The 12,492-nt window shown below is 39.8% G+C and overlaps 1 protein-coding gene across 2 annotated transcripts; it reads left to right on the top strand.

The window, feature by feature from the left end:
• Positions 1 to 5,269: 5,269 nt before the first annotated feature.
• On the top strand, positions 5,270 to 10,911 carry mul1b (mitochondrial E3 ubiquitin protein ligase 1b). Of its 2 annotated transcripts, none has more exons than XM_031742021.2 (5): positions 5,270 to 5,423; positions 7,147 to 7,292; positions 7,381 to 7,468; positions 7,564 to 7,684; positions 9,123 to 10,911. In XM_031742021.2, the coding sequence occupies exons 2-5, from the start codon at positions 7,173 to 7,175 to the stop codon at positions 9,850 to 9,852; spliced, it is 1,059 nt and encodes a 352-aa protein (XP_031597881.1). In that variant the 5' UTR covers positions 5,270 to 5,423; positions 7,147 to 7,172; the 3' UTR covers positions 9,853 to 10,911. The 2 variants fall into 2 exon arrangements, with proteins under 2 accessions (XP_031597881.1, XP_031597882.1); XM_031742022.2 differs by lacking the exon at positions 5,270 to 5,423 and adding an exon at positions 5,461 to 5,702.
• Positions 10,912 to 12,492: the final 1,581 nt, after the last annotated feature.

Genomic DNA, 12,492 nt, shown 5'->3' with positions numbered 1-12,492 from the left:
TGAATCATTTTAACCATATATAACCACCTGCATATGTGTTTGAAAAAAAAAAAAAAAGCCTTGATTTTGCCACCCTATTTGATTTCTTTGCCACCCTCATGCCACCCTAAAAAAATTTCTCTAGATCCGCCCCTGCTTGTTAAATGCAGCCCTACGAACACATCGTTTGAGCTACATGTCTGAAATCTGGCACACATGTGTATCATGCCAAGACGAACAAAAAAGTCTGTGGGCCCATTGACGCAAACCCAACAGGAAGTCCGCCATTTGGAAGTGAATGTGACATTTTGGCTCTAATTTTGCCATTTCCATGCCTCGAACTTTTGCGAACTCCTCCTTGGGGTTTGATTATATAAGCTTCATATTTGGTCAGTGTCAACTACACACCTGAGCCATGTTAAATTGCGGAGCTTTTGAGTTTTCGGGATACGGTGAGCCCGTGGCGCCACGGCGAATTTCGATGACTCGCCATGAAAATCGTATTGTCTCTCATTCCCTCATACATGGTCCGACGTGGACCAAAGAGCACACATATGATAAGGCTCTACCCCTGAACATATTTCAACTGCCATATTTGACATCAGGGAGAGCGCCACCTAGTGGAAGCAAGAAATGTCATGTTTTACACTTTGGGGTACAGTATTGTGATCGGTGACATCTGCAGCCTCAAATTTCTCCAGGAAAGCCTTAAGGAGTTGGTCTTGGGTTACATTGAAAACTGTGAGTTTTCGCGAGAGGGTGTGAGCCCTGCAGCATGGCGAACTTTGACGTCTCGCCATAAAGAAACAAATTAGTATAACTCAATGAAATCCAGTCTGATCAGTACCAGACTTTACAGGGATAGTGTCAGACCCGCCCTTAACAGATTGATGTGCCCATTGTCAGGAATACGCAGAGCGCCACCTAGTGGCAACAGGAAATGTCATGTCTTTCATTTTGTTGTACTGATTTTCACAGGTTCATCGTGGCCACCTGAAAAGCCTTGAATATCACCATCCATCCTCCATGATGCTTCTGTGCAAAAATTGTGACTTTAAACTGAACGGCGCACCCTGGTGGCAACGCGGTTCACCATGAAAGATGAAGTGGCTTTTGAGGGGCTTGGAAAGTTTCAAAAGTCTTGAAAATTGGCCCACACCTCCAATGTGATGAGGGCTATCGTGTTATCTGATCATTTTCATTGAATAGCGCAAAATGGCTCCACAGCGCCCCCTACAAAATTCAAAACATCAGCCCCTGCTCTCTGTTTTATGTATGAGTCTGAAATCTGGTAAGCTTATGGAGGATATCAAGATGTATAAAAAAGTCTCTTGGAGCAATATCCGAAATCCAACAGGAAGTCAGCCATTTTAAAATTAAGGTGTAATTTTGGCGACATTTTCCCCTCTTTTCAGGCACCGTTCTTTGACGAACTCCTCCAAGGGATTTCATCAGATTGATGCGATCTCCTGTGTGTGGAATCTAAAGACCTTTGTGATCTTAAATTGCGAAGGTTTTTACGTTCAGGGAAACGGGGTGGTCATGGCGGCACGTGGAGTTTCAATCACTCGCCAAAAAGCAGTAATCTGCTGTCACTCAAAAACAAAATGTTCAATCTCTCCCAAAGGTCGCAGGCATGATGTGACTCAAGCTGGCAAATGTTTGTTATGCCATTTGTCAGTAATGGTTAGAGCGCCACCTAGTGGGACGACTATAATCATGATTGAATGAGATGAAATGTTAGCTGGTGGTTAAATGCATGAATTCCATCAATGTGACATCAGATCGGACGTGCTGGTTTTAGGTGTTGGTCTTGGCTCGACACGCCGGGGTGCGAGGGCCCTCATAACGCTGCTTGCAGCTTTAATTTATATTTGAGATGGTAGACATCATAAAAGTAGTTAAAAAAAAAAAACGCCTTTAAGGTGTTCTGATGCCGTGTTTACAAAATCAACTGCTTTTCTTAAGTTTCACTGTTTTCATAGGATTTCCACTTTATTCAACCCAGCATGACCCAAATTCTTTTAAAATGCTGTTTCAACCAGCAGCATCAAACATGTGAAAACAGCCTCTTTTTTTAATCCAAAGCTCTGCTTGCTCTGATAGCAGCACTTTTATTGAGTGAAACTGGCTGCTGTTTTTTCAGGCAATTCACTCCCAACACTGTGCAGTACCACCATTTTAATGGATTGCTGTACAGGGTGGTTTTGACAGCTGGTTGACCTGGACTAAAAACAAAGACTCAGAAATGATTAGAGATATACAGTGTAGCCAAAAAATGATCTGAAAATGTATAAATGTATTCAATACACCCAATGCACTAAGTTTCAGTATTGCACCTAATTCCAATGATTTGTGCCTCATCAAAGCTCTTCTCTTTATCTGATAGATTCAGCTTGAGTAAGCAGGGCATGGCTTTTCAGGTTAAAGAGCCTCCTGCTACAAACTGTGCCAGCTGAAACCACAACACACAAGAAATACACCAAGTACCTGATGCAATGGGCAAGTGCAAAGAGGCAATATGCAACAAAAGATAATTTGGTCGTTTAGTTGAAATATGGTTCTTAAGGAGAAATCCATCAAAACAAAAGGCGTACCTATTCTACTGGACTTACTATTATAAATCTACTGACTCACACTGGACTTAATTTTGTCTGACAGCCACGTTCTGTTTTTGTTTTGTTTGTTTTATCCAAATGTAAGTGTGTGCATGAGTGTATACTGGAGTGATTTATAAGAGGACCCAAAGTCATGGTTAAAGAGTGCCATTAATGCTAGCAGAGAAAACACAATTTGTATGCAGCCTTGGATAAACTGCAGGCAGAGAGGGTCACCCCAGGGCGAGGAAGCCCTCCTACCCTCCAGGAGGTTTTTGGGTACACCTTCACATCTTTATGGATTGGAATATATATCTTTTTTTTTTAACTGTAGCACTGACTTTATGTCCTCTGCAGCAGCACTAGAATGTGTTCATGGTGCAGCAGAATAATTAAAAGAGACGAGCAGAAGAACACCAGGAACATTAAAAAAGAAATCAGATCAGCGGTTCCCAAACTGGAAGGGAAGCCCTGTTAGGCAGGCCTAAAAGAAATATAATGAGAGGATCTGTAACTAACATTCATTATAATGTTTAGAATTTGCATGACTGGCACGCCCAAAGCTGTCATGGACCCTGGGTTTGATGACTAAGATTTTAGTTTTTGTATTAATATTTAGGTTCTAGGATGAGTTTCATTGTTGTTAGTGTTGCTTTTTTTTGTGTGTGTGTGTGTGTGTGTGTGTGTGTGTGTGTGTGTGTGTGTGTGTGTGTGTGTGTGTGTGTGTGTGTGTGTGTGTGTGTGTGTGTGTGTGTGTGTGTGTGTGTGTGTGTGTGTGTGTGTGTGTGTGTGTGTGTGCGCATGTATTTAAGACTCCTTTCCTCCTCCCTGCTTCAAACAATGGAAAAATGGACAGATTAAACCGAGACTCCTTGATTTGTAACAACCAGTAAGACACAGAATAACAAAGTGAAAGTGATGTAAAGGTGGGTTTGGTTCACAGGTGATCAATCCAAACAGGAAATAGAAGTGTGACAAAAACAACTGATGTCTAATACCAGAAAACTGCTGGAACAGTGAGTACATGCTAAACAGAACAGGAAAACACAGTTTGATAGAAAAGGAAGACAATTGGATGCAGTTAGATTCAATCACGGAGGAAGCAGACCTGAAACATGAGACATGAGACACAGAAAAGTTCTTTTTTAGAGGCATGCAGTGAAAGAAAAGTGGAAAATTACTCATAAATTACCTGTGCTACTGTAATATAAAGTGTCAATTATTTATCATTATCTAATAATTACTCCTTCTGTAAACCTTTGTAAATATGTTCTAACTTTTGTTGTGAATTGAATTCATTTGCCAAAATAAAAACACAGATTATTACTTTTTTGGTACCTATTATGAATTCTTCAATCATGATAATTGTGTGAAAGCTCTAGTTTTGTCATGCTGTCCTTAATGAATTTTTGTGTTTGTTTTTTTTATTATTAAATCTGGGTTTGAGTTTTGTGTAGTGTCCCATGTTTTATGCTTATGTGTGTATGCATGTATGTAGTCCATGCTTGTTTGTCTCTAGTTTGTTGCAGATTTTAATGCATTTTAAAGACCCGTGGCTATCAGATGGCATCAGTGCCATCAGTGCTGCTTGTCCCTCTACAAAAAAAAGGGAAAAAAATCAAAGCTGCACTTTGTTGCTAGAAAAATAGGTCTCAGTGCCTTAGCTAAGGTAAACACAATGTTTAGTAAAAACATAACAGTTGCTAACATACTTCTTTTGTTTAGGTCTGACTACTGCAACTCCCTCTTTCTGGCACTGAGGAAAAGTGGCTCTCGATCTCACCTCAAACAGAATTCAGCAGCTCAGCTTCTTACTGGGTTTTCAAACATCCAAATCTTGGCTTCCTTCCACTGGATCTCTGTTTGTTTTAGAATTTTTTTGCACAAAATTTCACTGATCACTTCTCAAGCAGAAATCTTGAATCTCAAGTGGGGCTTGTCTGGGACTTAAATGTAAAGGTGACCCTGCTTCTGCCTCAGCTATGGGAAAATCTGCTTTTGGAGATAAGGCTTTCATATTAACTTCACTTATTAAAACATGTTTTTTATAGATGTGCCTTTTCTGTTGCTCTCATTTTAATGGGTTTTTTTTTGTTATTATTGATTTTAATGTTTCATTTGCATAGAATTATGTCTATTGACATTTTAGCTCTTGAGTGTAACCTTGGCTTTTTGTTTCAATTAACCTCTTGAGTAGATGATTTTTTGGGGGGTGTTTAGCATGTTTTTCAAATCACTTTTTAAAAGTGTATTTTATTTCATTTTGACCTTTTTATTTTCACTTCAGTTTAGTTTCTGTTAATTTCCAGAGTGGCTATGCGCATTTCATTTTAGTTTTTATTATTAAATAAGTCCAATTTCAGTGTTATTTTGAGCATTTTATGACTATAATGTGGAGGAAGTCAGATTCAGATTTAGATGAGATGTTTTTAATGTCATATAAACATTCCAGTCTCACTAAAGAAATGCACCAAAGCCTCCTTATGCTTGACAGATTTGGCTACACTGATAAAGACTAAATCATTTACTATTTTTATATTGTCTAGTTTTGTAAGCACTTAATATAATTTCAGTTTGTTGTTGTTGAGTTTCAACGTTTATTTGTTGTTCTTTTATTTTGTTATCTAAAATGTTTTTGTTTATTTTATTGTTTTGTTTTGTCTTTTTCAGGCCTAGTTTTTACTTTAGTTTTATTTAACCTTGGACAGGAGCTGGTATAGCTGTCAAGTTCACGAATAGATGTACGCTGCCACACTGCCATCTACTGGTGGGGAGGCAAAGTGCACGTCAGTGTCTTTCCCGATGTTGGTTGTTGGCTTAGCTGTGGAGACTCTGCTGATGTTTCAGGTTTGTTGACAGGAAATCGAGTGTAAATGTGTGGCTGGACAGTCCGTTAAAGCTGTTGTTAGTTGTCTCCTTATGTGACGGCTGCAGCTTATTTCAAACAAATGTCTCAGCCGTCCTTTAATTTCCAGTCAAAGCATAGCTAGCCAACAGCTAATTTAGCCAAGCTAGCTAGTAATGTCAGTTAAGGAAGTGAAGGAAATGGTAACTTCAGTCAACACTCCAGCTAACGACTTCGCTTTAAACGAAAGGATATTTACTGGCAAAGACTGATATTACAATGTAAGCTGATGATTTAATTGTTAGCACTGAGTAATGATGTGTTTGCTGAAGCTAACTTGCTTGTCGTGTTAGTTAATGGGGGCTATTTTAGTGTCCAGATTGGAGTAACCATAAACTGTATATTTACCGTTTAGGCTGTGAGCGGTTTCCAGTCCATTTAAATATGACAAGGAGAAAAGCAAAACATTAAGGAACCGCAGACGTGACTTTTTCAAAAGTATTTATCTATACACATTAAATTATAGGTAGTTTCAATGATGCCTTATTTTTGAGATGATCCCATTTGAAATGTACTCTAAGTTGTAACGAGATGCCACGCAACCTTTGCTCTGACGTTCCTGTTTCGGTAGATTTTTAGCAACAGCAGCGGGGAAAGCCTATATGTATTTACGGATTTTTATTGTCATTGCAACACATACTCACATGAGGTGAAATGAAATTTTTCGCTGAGGTCCAGGTTAAAAGCCAACAAGAATGAGAGAAAAGATGAAATACAAACAGAAGCAAGGAACCTAAAACAAATTAACAGTGTCCGTTTGTATAAATAAAAACAAAAAGTGTATAGTTCAAAGACACAAGTGGTTTTTCATGTTTGTTACCTTTGGCTGAGACCACTAGAGTTCAGTAGTCTTACAGCCTCAAGGAAGAAGCTGTTTCTCAGTTGGTGGTTCTGCTCTTGATGCTCTACAGCCTCCAGCATGAGGGGAGGGGGACAAACTGTGTGTGTACTGGGTCACAAAAGTCTTTCAAGTTAGAAGAGGCTGTCTTACTGAGTCTGCTGGTGTAGATGTCTGTAGTGGTGGTGGTGGCGGCCGGCGAGGCAGCATCCATGCCATGCATTATTTTTTAAATATTGCTTTAAATATTTAAATATTTTTTAAATATATATTTAAAATGAGTATAAACCTAATATGTTTAGATTTTTTTTGTTAGAACAAACAAGACCTTTGAGATTGATTGGCAGAAAATTCCTTTAAAATTTTGAGTTGGGAGGATTTGCTGCTCTTTGTAATCTCATAGTAAATGTGTAGTTTGAACTGCTGCACAGTCAAAACTATTTGTAGGATGTCCATATTGTGGAGTCTAATTGAATATTTTGGAGTAAAAACAATGGTATCCTAAAATGTGGAGTTCAAGTGCAGAAAATGGAAATTGCACTTTGTGGTGGCTGTGTAAATGACAGTTTCCAACATTTGTGGTTGATCGGACTGTGGAAAGTAAAAGCAAAGAGTCTGTTGCTTTATTCAACAGAAATTTATGCATTTTCTTTTCATCTTCAGTATGCTTAAGTAAATGACACTTTTAACTGCTGATGATTTTTCTGTGGCTAAAGTGTCTTTTAGTGAGTTCCAGAAAGTGCTTTGTAGGACAAACTCTGACAGTTGTGGCCTATTGGACTGACATCAATGATAACTTTCTGATGTGTTCATCTCCTCTCTCACAGCGACCTTGAATGCTGTAGATTTCAGGATGGACTCCAGTGGGAAGCCCTCAACGACACAGATTGTGGTTTTAGCCACAAGCTCGGCTCTGACCGCGTTCTTCTATTCCATTTACAGAAGCAGAGCTACAATAGTTGCCAGATTAAAGGTCAGACATATTTCTGCATTTCTCTGTTTATCATATGAAGGGCGAAAATTCCTTACGTTTTTAGTACATATTTATTTTTATTTTACAGGAAGCAAAGAAAGTCTCCCTTGACCAAGATTTGAAAACCATCCTGTCTGAAACTCCTGGAAGATGTATCCCATACGCCGTCATAGAAGGTTTGCTGAGCCATGCTGAAAACCTAAATAAAGGATCTTTTATTTTTATTGGGAGTCCTGAAAAATACTTGATACTTATTTATTGCATACTGCAGGTGTGGTGAGATCTGTGAAGGAAACACTGAACAGCCAGTTTGTCGACAACTGCAAAGGTGTCATTGAGAGGCTGACGCTGAAGGAGGAGAAGATGGTGTGGAACCGCACCACTCACATATGGTAAGAGGTTAAAAAATGTGTTTTATTTTTTTACAGACAGTCTGAATGTTTTGTTATTCAGCTGAAATGAATAACATTTTCTGTCTCCCACGCTAAACATCTGTTTTTTAATTTAAAAAAAGGGGGAATTATTTATGCTCAGTGATTCTTGGTTTAATGATGGCATGCAGTTATCAAGTTCATTCATTAACATAGACGGAGAACAGGATTACGTGCTGATGTTTCGCTGTTGGGAAAAACAGTTGCGTCAGTGTTGTAGTTAGAGGGAGAGCAGATGGTAACGCTGACGCAGGCAACTTAGCTTATTTCATGCTGAAGTCATCCTCTTCTCTAATAACTTGTTTTCACAGGCATAACCAAATATTCAGGGAAAAGAAAAACTGCTGCCAACTGTTTAGTGAGTCCCAGCATCCGTTTTCTGCTACTTAACTGAGTCGCATGGGTAGCGGTCTAAGCAGAGACGCCCTTTTAAGGCTAGCTTTGAGACATAATCTCTCAACCATGTCCTGGTCTGCCTTTCGGTCTCCTCGCAGTTGGACTTGCCTGAAATGTCTCACCTAAAAGGCGTCCTAGTCAGATGCCCAAACCACCTCAAACTGGCTCTTTTCATTGAGGAGGAGTTGCAGCTCTACTCTTTTCCCCTGTCTCTAAGAGAGTCAGAGCAGAGAAAGCTTTTTTCCTTCTTATTCTTATTCTCACGATCTTCTTATCCTTTCAGTTTCTGCCCACATGTCACGGTCACAGGTGAGAGCAGGAATGCTGATCGACTAGTAAAATCCAGTCTTTCCTTCACACTCAGATATCTCTTGTCCAAAGCATACCGGACTCTGCAAGGGGTAAAAGTGCAGTGCATTAAAAGCAAGTGTTGGGCATGCATGCTCTGTTAAGCCGAAGTAATTGAATATTTTCAGTAACTGTGGAAAATATCCCAGCTTGAATCTCCCAAAATTGCCTTAAGTTCATTAGGTCGTTGCATATTACAAAGGCGATGTGCAAAGAACGTATGAGGTCCTCAGATTATGTAGCAGTGACTGACAGGCTGAGGCAGAAGCAATGACTGTGCATTACTGACCTACATTCTTCTTATTAAAGCTACCCTACACTCCGGAAAAAACAAGACAAAGAAAAGATAACTTAAAAAGTCATTCACACTTGAAACTCTTAAAAATACCTTTTTAAAATATTCCTTTAAAAGCTTTGAAAAATGTTTGTATGGCAGTTTTTCATAATTTGATAATAAGAAAATCTGTGAATAATCTGAGATTATTATTGTCATGCAAAGAAACTATTTAAAATACACTACAGCTTAAATAAAGAGCTGATAATAAAACAAAAAGCCCAAAATATGGTTGTTTGTCTTTATAAGATGAGCTTTGGACTGTTGCTATTTTCTGATGCATGGATAGTAATTATAAATCATTGTAATGTTTCCACACAGGAACAGCACAGAGAAAATCATCCATCAGCGCATTAACACGGTTCCCTTTGCCCTCGGGTCACATGATGACGATATCGCTGCCACAGTCCGAGTTATACGCCCGTTAGATGCAGCAGAGTTGGATCTGGAGACCACCTACGAGAACTTCCACCCCACAGTCCAATCCTTGTCCAGTGTTATTGGTCACTTCATCAGCGGGGAGCGACCAAAAGGCATCCACGAAACCGAGGAGATGCTGCGTGTGGGTGACAGCATCACAGGAGTCGGAGAGCTGGTCCTGGATAACAACCTGATCAAGCTCCAACCACCCAAACAGGGCTTCTGTTATTTCCTCACTCGGCTGGACTACGAGTCTCTCCTGCGGAAGCAGGGGAACAGCGTTAGACTCTGGAAGATTCTGGCGATTGTGTTCGGCATGGCTGCCTGCTCCACGCTCCTCTACATCCTGTGGAAGCAATACATCCATCGCAGACAGAGCAAGAAGGAGAAGAGCATACTTGAGGAGTTCAAGGAACAACAGAGGAAGCGTTTGCGTGAACTTAACATAGAGGAAAGCAGCATATCCCCCACCACCTGCACTGTCTGCCTGAGCCGGGATCGCTCCTGCGTGTTTCTAGAGTGTGGTCATGTGTGTACCTGCAGCCAGTGCTACGAGGCCCTGCCAGAGCCAAAGAAATGCCCCATTTGCAGGGCATCTATAGACAGGGTGGTGCCTCTTTACAACAGCTAATGTGCAACAGTCCTGTCAGCCTGTTGCAGCCATTGTATACCTTGAAGATTATCTTTCAAAAACTGCCTTTTCAGGCTCAAAACGGGCACTTGTTTCTGCTTTTCCTGCGACAAATCTCTGTGCTGAATAATAGTGCATTTACAGCTCCAATCAAATGTTCAAATCAAAATTGAAAACCGGAATTCATCTTGATTGAGAAAATGGATTTCCCTCCTGTCGTGTTCAGAGAGAAAATTAGGTCTTTGTGTGCTCACACTCTCACAGATCTTGGCCCTGGTTCCTGATAATCTAACTAAGTCTCTGAAAGCATTTTCTGAGGCTGATAAAAATGGAGTTTATCAGTTAAAAAGCTTGAATGTTGTAGAAACATTTGTGATTGTTCAGTGAGAAAACACAGCTTAAAGTGCAGTTGTCAACAGCTTTCTCTGCTTGTTGCCAAATTACACCAACACCCTTAGGAAGTTAGTTAAGATTAAGTCACAGCACTTCTATAAATATATCCATTTGAGCACGTATTATCAACATCTTCCTGTCATTCGTGTAAGTATGTGACACTCAACATAACAAAAAAGTGTTATATTAGCCAGAAAAGTCAAATTTAAAGTGTCAATCACCAGTTACGGTTTGATTCTGTTTCACGTTATTACATTAATTTGCCACAAAGAGAAAATGGGCGTCGTACAAAATATAGCTGCTTTCCATCTGCAGTCTCTGAAAGATCATCACAGGGTTTAGAAATTAGCATAAGCAATAAAAGCTGCAGTTAAACCTCCTCCCAGGCCCTTCTGCAGCCTTTCACAGCCAGAGCAGAAGGCACACTTCAATGTTTGAGTATCTCTAAGAATGTTTGTAAGTTATTTTGCATTTGGGAAACTTATTTTTTGTTAATGGTGTGGATAATCCAATAAGCTTAGCCTTAAGGTGCTTTTGGGAAACGGGCTCATTTTGCTTATCTTAATTTGTTTTGTTTTCCTGCTAGCATTTTTTTTAAGGGTATGTGTTGTGGTCATTTCTAGCTCTGTGTTTATTCTTTGGCTTTATTAAAGTAGCTTTACATAATTCAATGGTCAAAATTATTTATCTCATACTGGACCTTGATGCAGCTGCTCAGATTCTTCACTGTCGGAAACAAGCTGATTTAGCTCCTCCACATTTAAAGCTGTCGTCTTTTATAAAGGTACTTTTTGTCATTACCCTACAAGTTTAAAGAAAACTTTGACCACCCAGAGGGCAGTGTTTTAATAGTGGATGCTGCTGTTTAACCTTTCTTTCCCACCAAGTCCTAATCCCAGTTTGCCAGTATAACTAGGAAAGTTTCACTTATCTGTTCCAAACAAAACAAACATGTTGTGGACATAAAGTCAAAGCTTCTTTGGATTCTGTTGATAGTTTTAGTTCATTTATAAGGTTTTTACAGTATCTTTTAGCCATCTTGCTTACAATTGGCTTGTAAGCGAGATTTTTTGGCTATTAAAATATTAAATTACATCGCGGTGTAATTTTGGGCAGCACGGTGGTTAGCACTGTTGCCTCACAGCAAGAAGGTCTGGTTCTCTCTCTCGGTACTCCGGCTTCCTCCCACAGTCCAAAGACATGCAGTTAGTGGGGAAAGATTAATTGGGAATACTCTAAATTGCCCATAGGTGTGAATGTTAGTGTGACTGGTTGTCACTGGGATAGGCTCCAGCCCCCCCCGCTACCCTGAGAAAGGATAAGAGGAAGAAACTGGATGTAGTATTAAAATCAGTAATACTTTATGTATTTCCCCTTGTTTTTATGGGTGCCTGGTAGAAGATAATATAGTACTACTGCCAGAAGGTGGTGATAAGGGACCTACAAGCTGTTTGCAGAGACTTCATCACTGCTGCCTGTTGTTTTTCAGCTTATGAATTTCCGAAACTTCTCTTTCTCCCACTTCAGATACTGCACTAGATTGAGTGAGACCATATGCTGAACACGGGGGCGCTGCTCTGCATGGGCACAAGTAGTTATTGATAGTGTGTTGGAGGTACCTCTGTGATTGGTTGTTTTCATTCAGGCATGGTTGATCCTTGCAAATGGTATTCAAGAGGAGTCATATGAGGTGATCTCTGTTGTTTCATACTATTGGAACATAGCTACAGTTTCAGCAAATATGACAAAAAGTAATATTTATAAATCCAGCATACTGAACCTTCTAAACTATGCGTGTGACTCAAAGCGTGTGAGATGTAGTGATTGTAGATGTTACTGTGCAAACTTGAGAAACGTGCAAGTCTAAAGACAAGTACAGCTATTAAAACGTTTTCTTGCAGAAACTAAAAATAAACTAGGTCCAGTGCAAACGGCGCCAGATAAAGTGTGGTACAACTTCACACTGTCATTCGAGAGCAGTTTGGGGTAGGGGGTACTATTCGAAGAAGAGTCGCACAGTTTCCAGTGAAAATCAAATATTTTCCTTGAAAAGCTTTTTGGGACTCCATAGAGAGACAGGAGTAGAAAAAACAGTTTGAAGCTGAGCATTAAGAGCAGTTGGCTGAGCTTTTAGCTCACTGGGATCTGTTGCACATACATTGATCTCATGTTTAATACCAGCACCCATTGGTGTAACAGCACATTTATGACAGTAGATGAGGAAAAGCATAGCAGGACGCTTTTAAA

Source organism: Oreochromis aureus, linkage group 20 (genome assembly GCF_013358895.1).
Source record: "Oreochromis aureus strain Israel breed Guangdong linkage group 20, ZZ_aureus, whole genome shotgun sequence".
Lineage (NCBI taxonomy): Eukaryota > Metazoa > Chordata > Actinopteri > Cichliformes > Cichlidae > Oreochromis > Oreochromis aureus.
The sequence above is the reverse complement of the archived record's forward strand: the minus strand, read 5'-3'. Positions and strand labels throughout refer to the sequence as shown.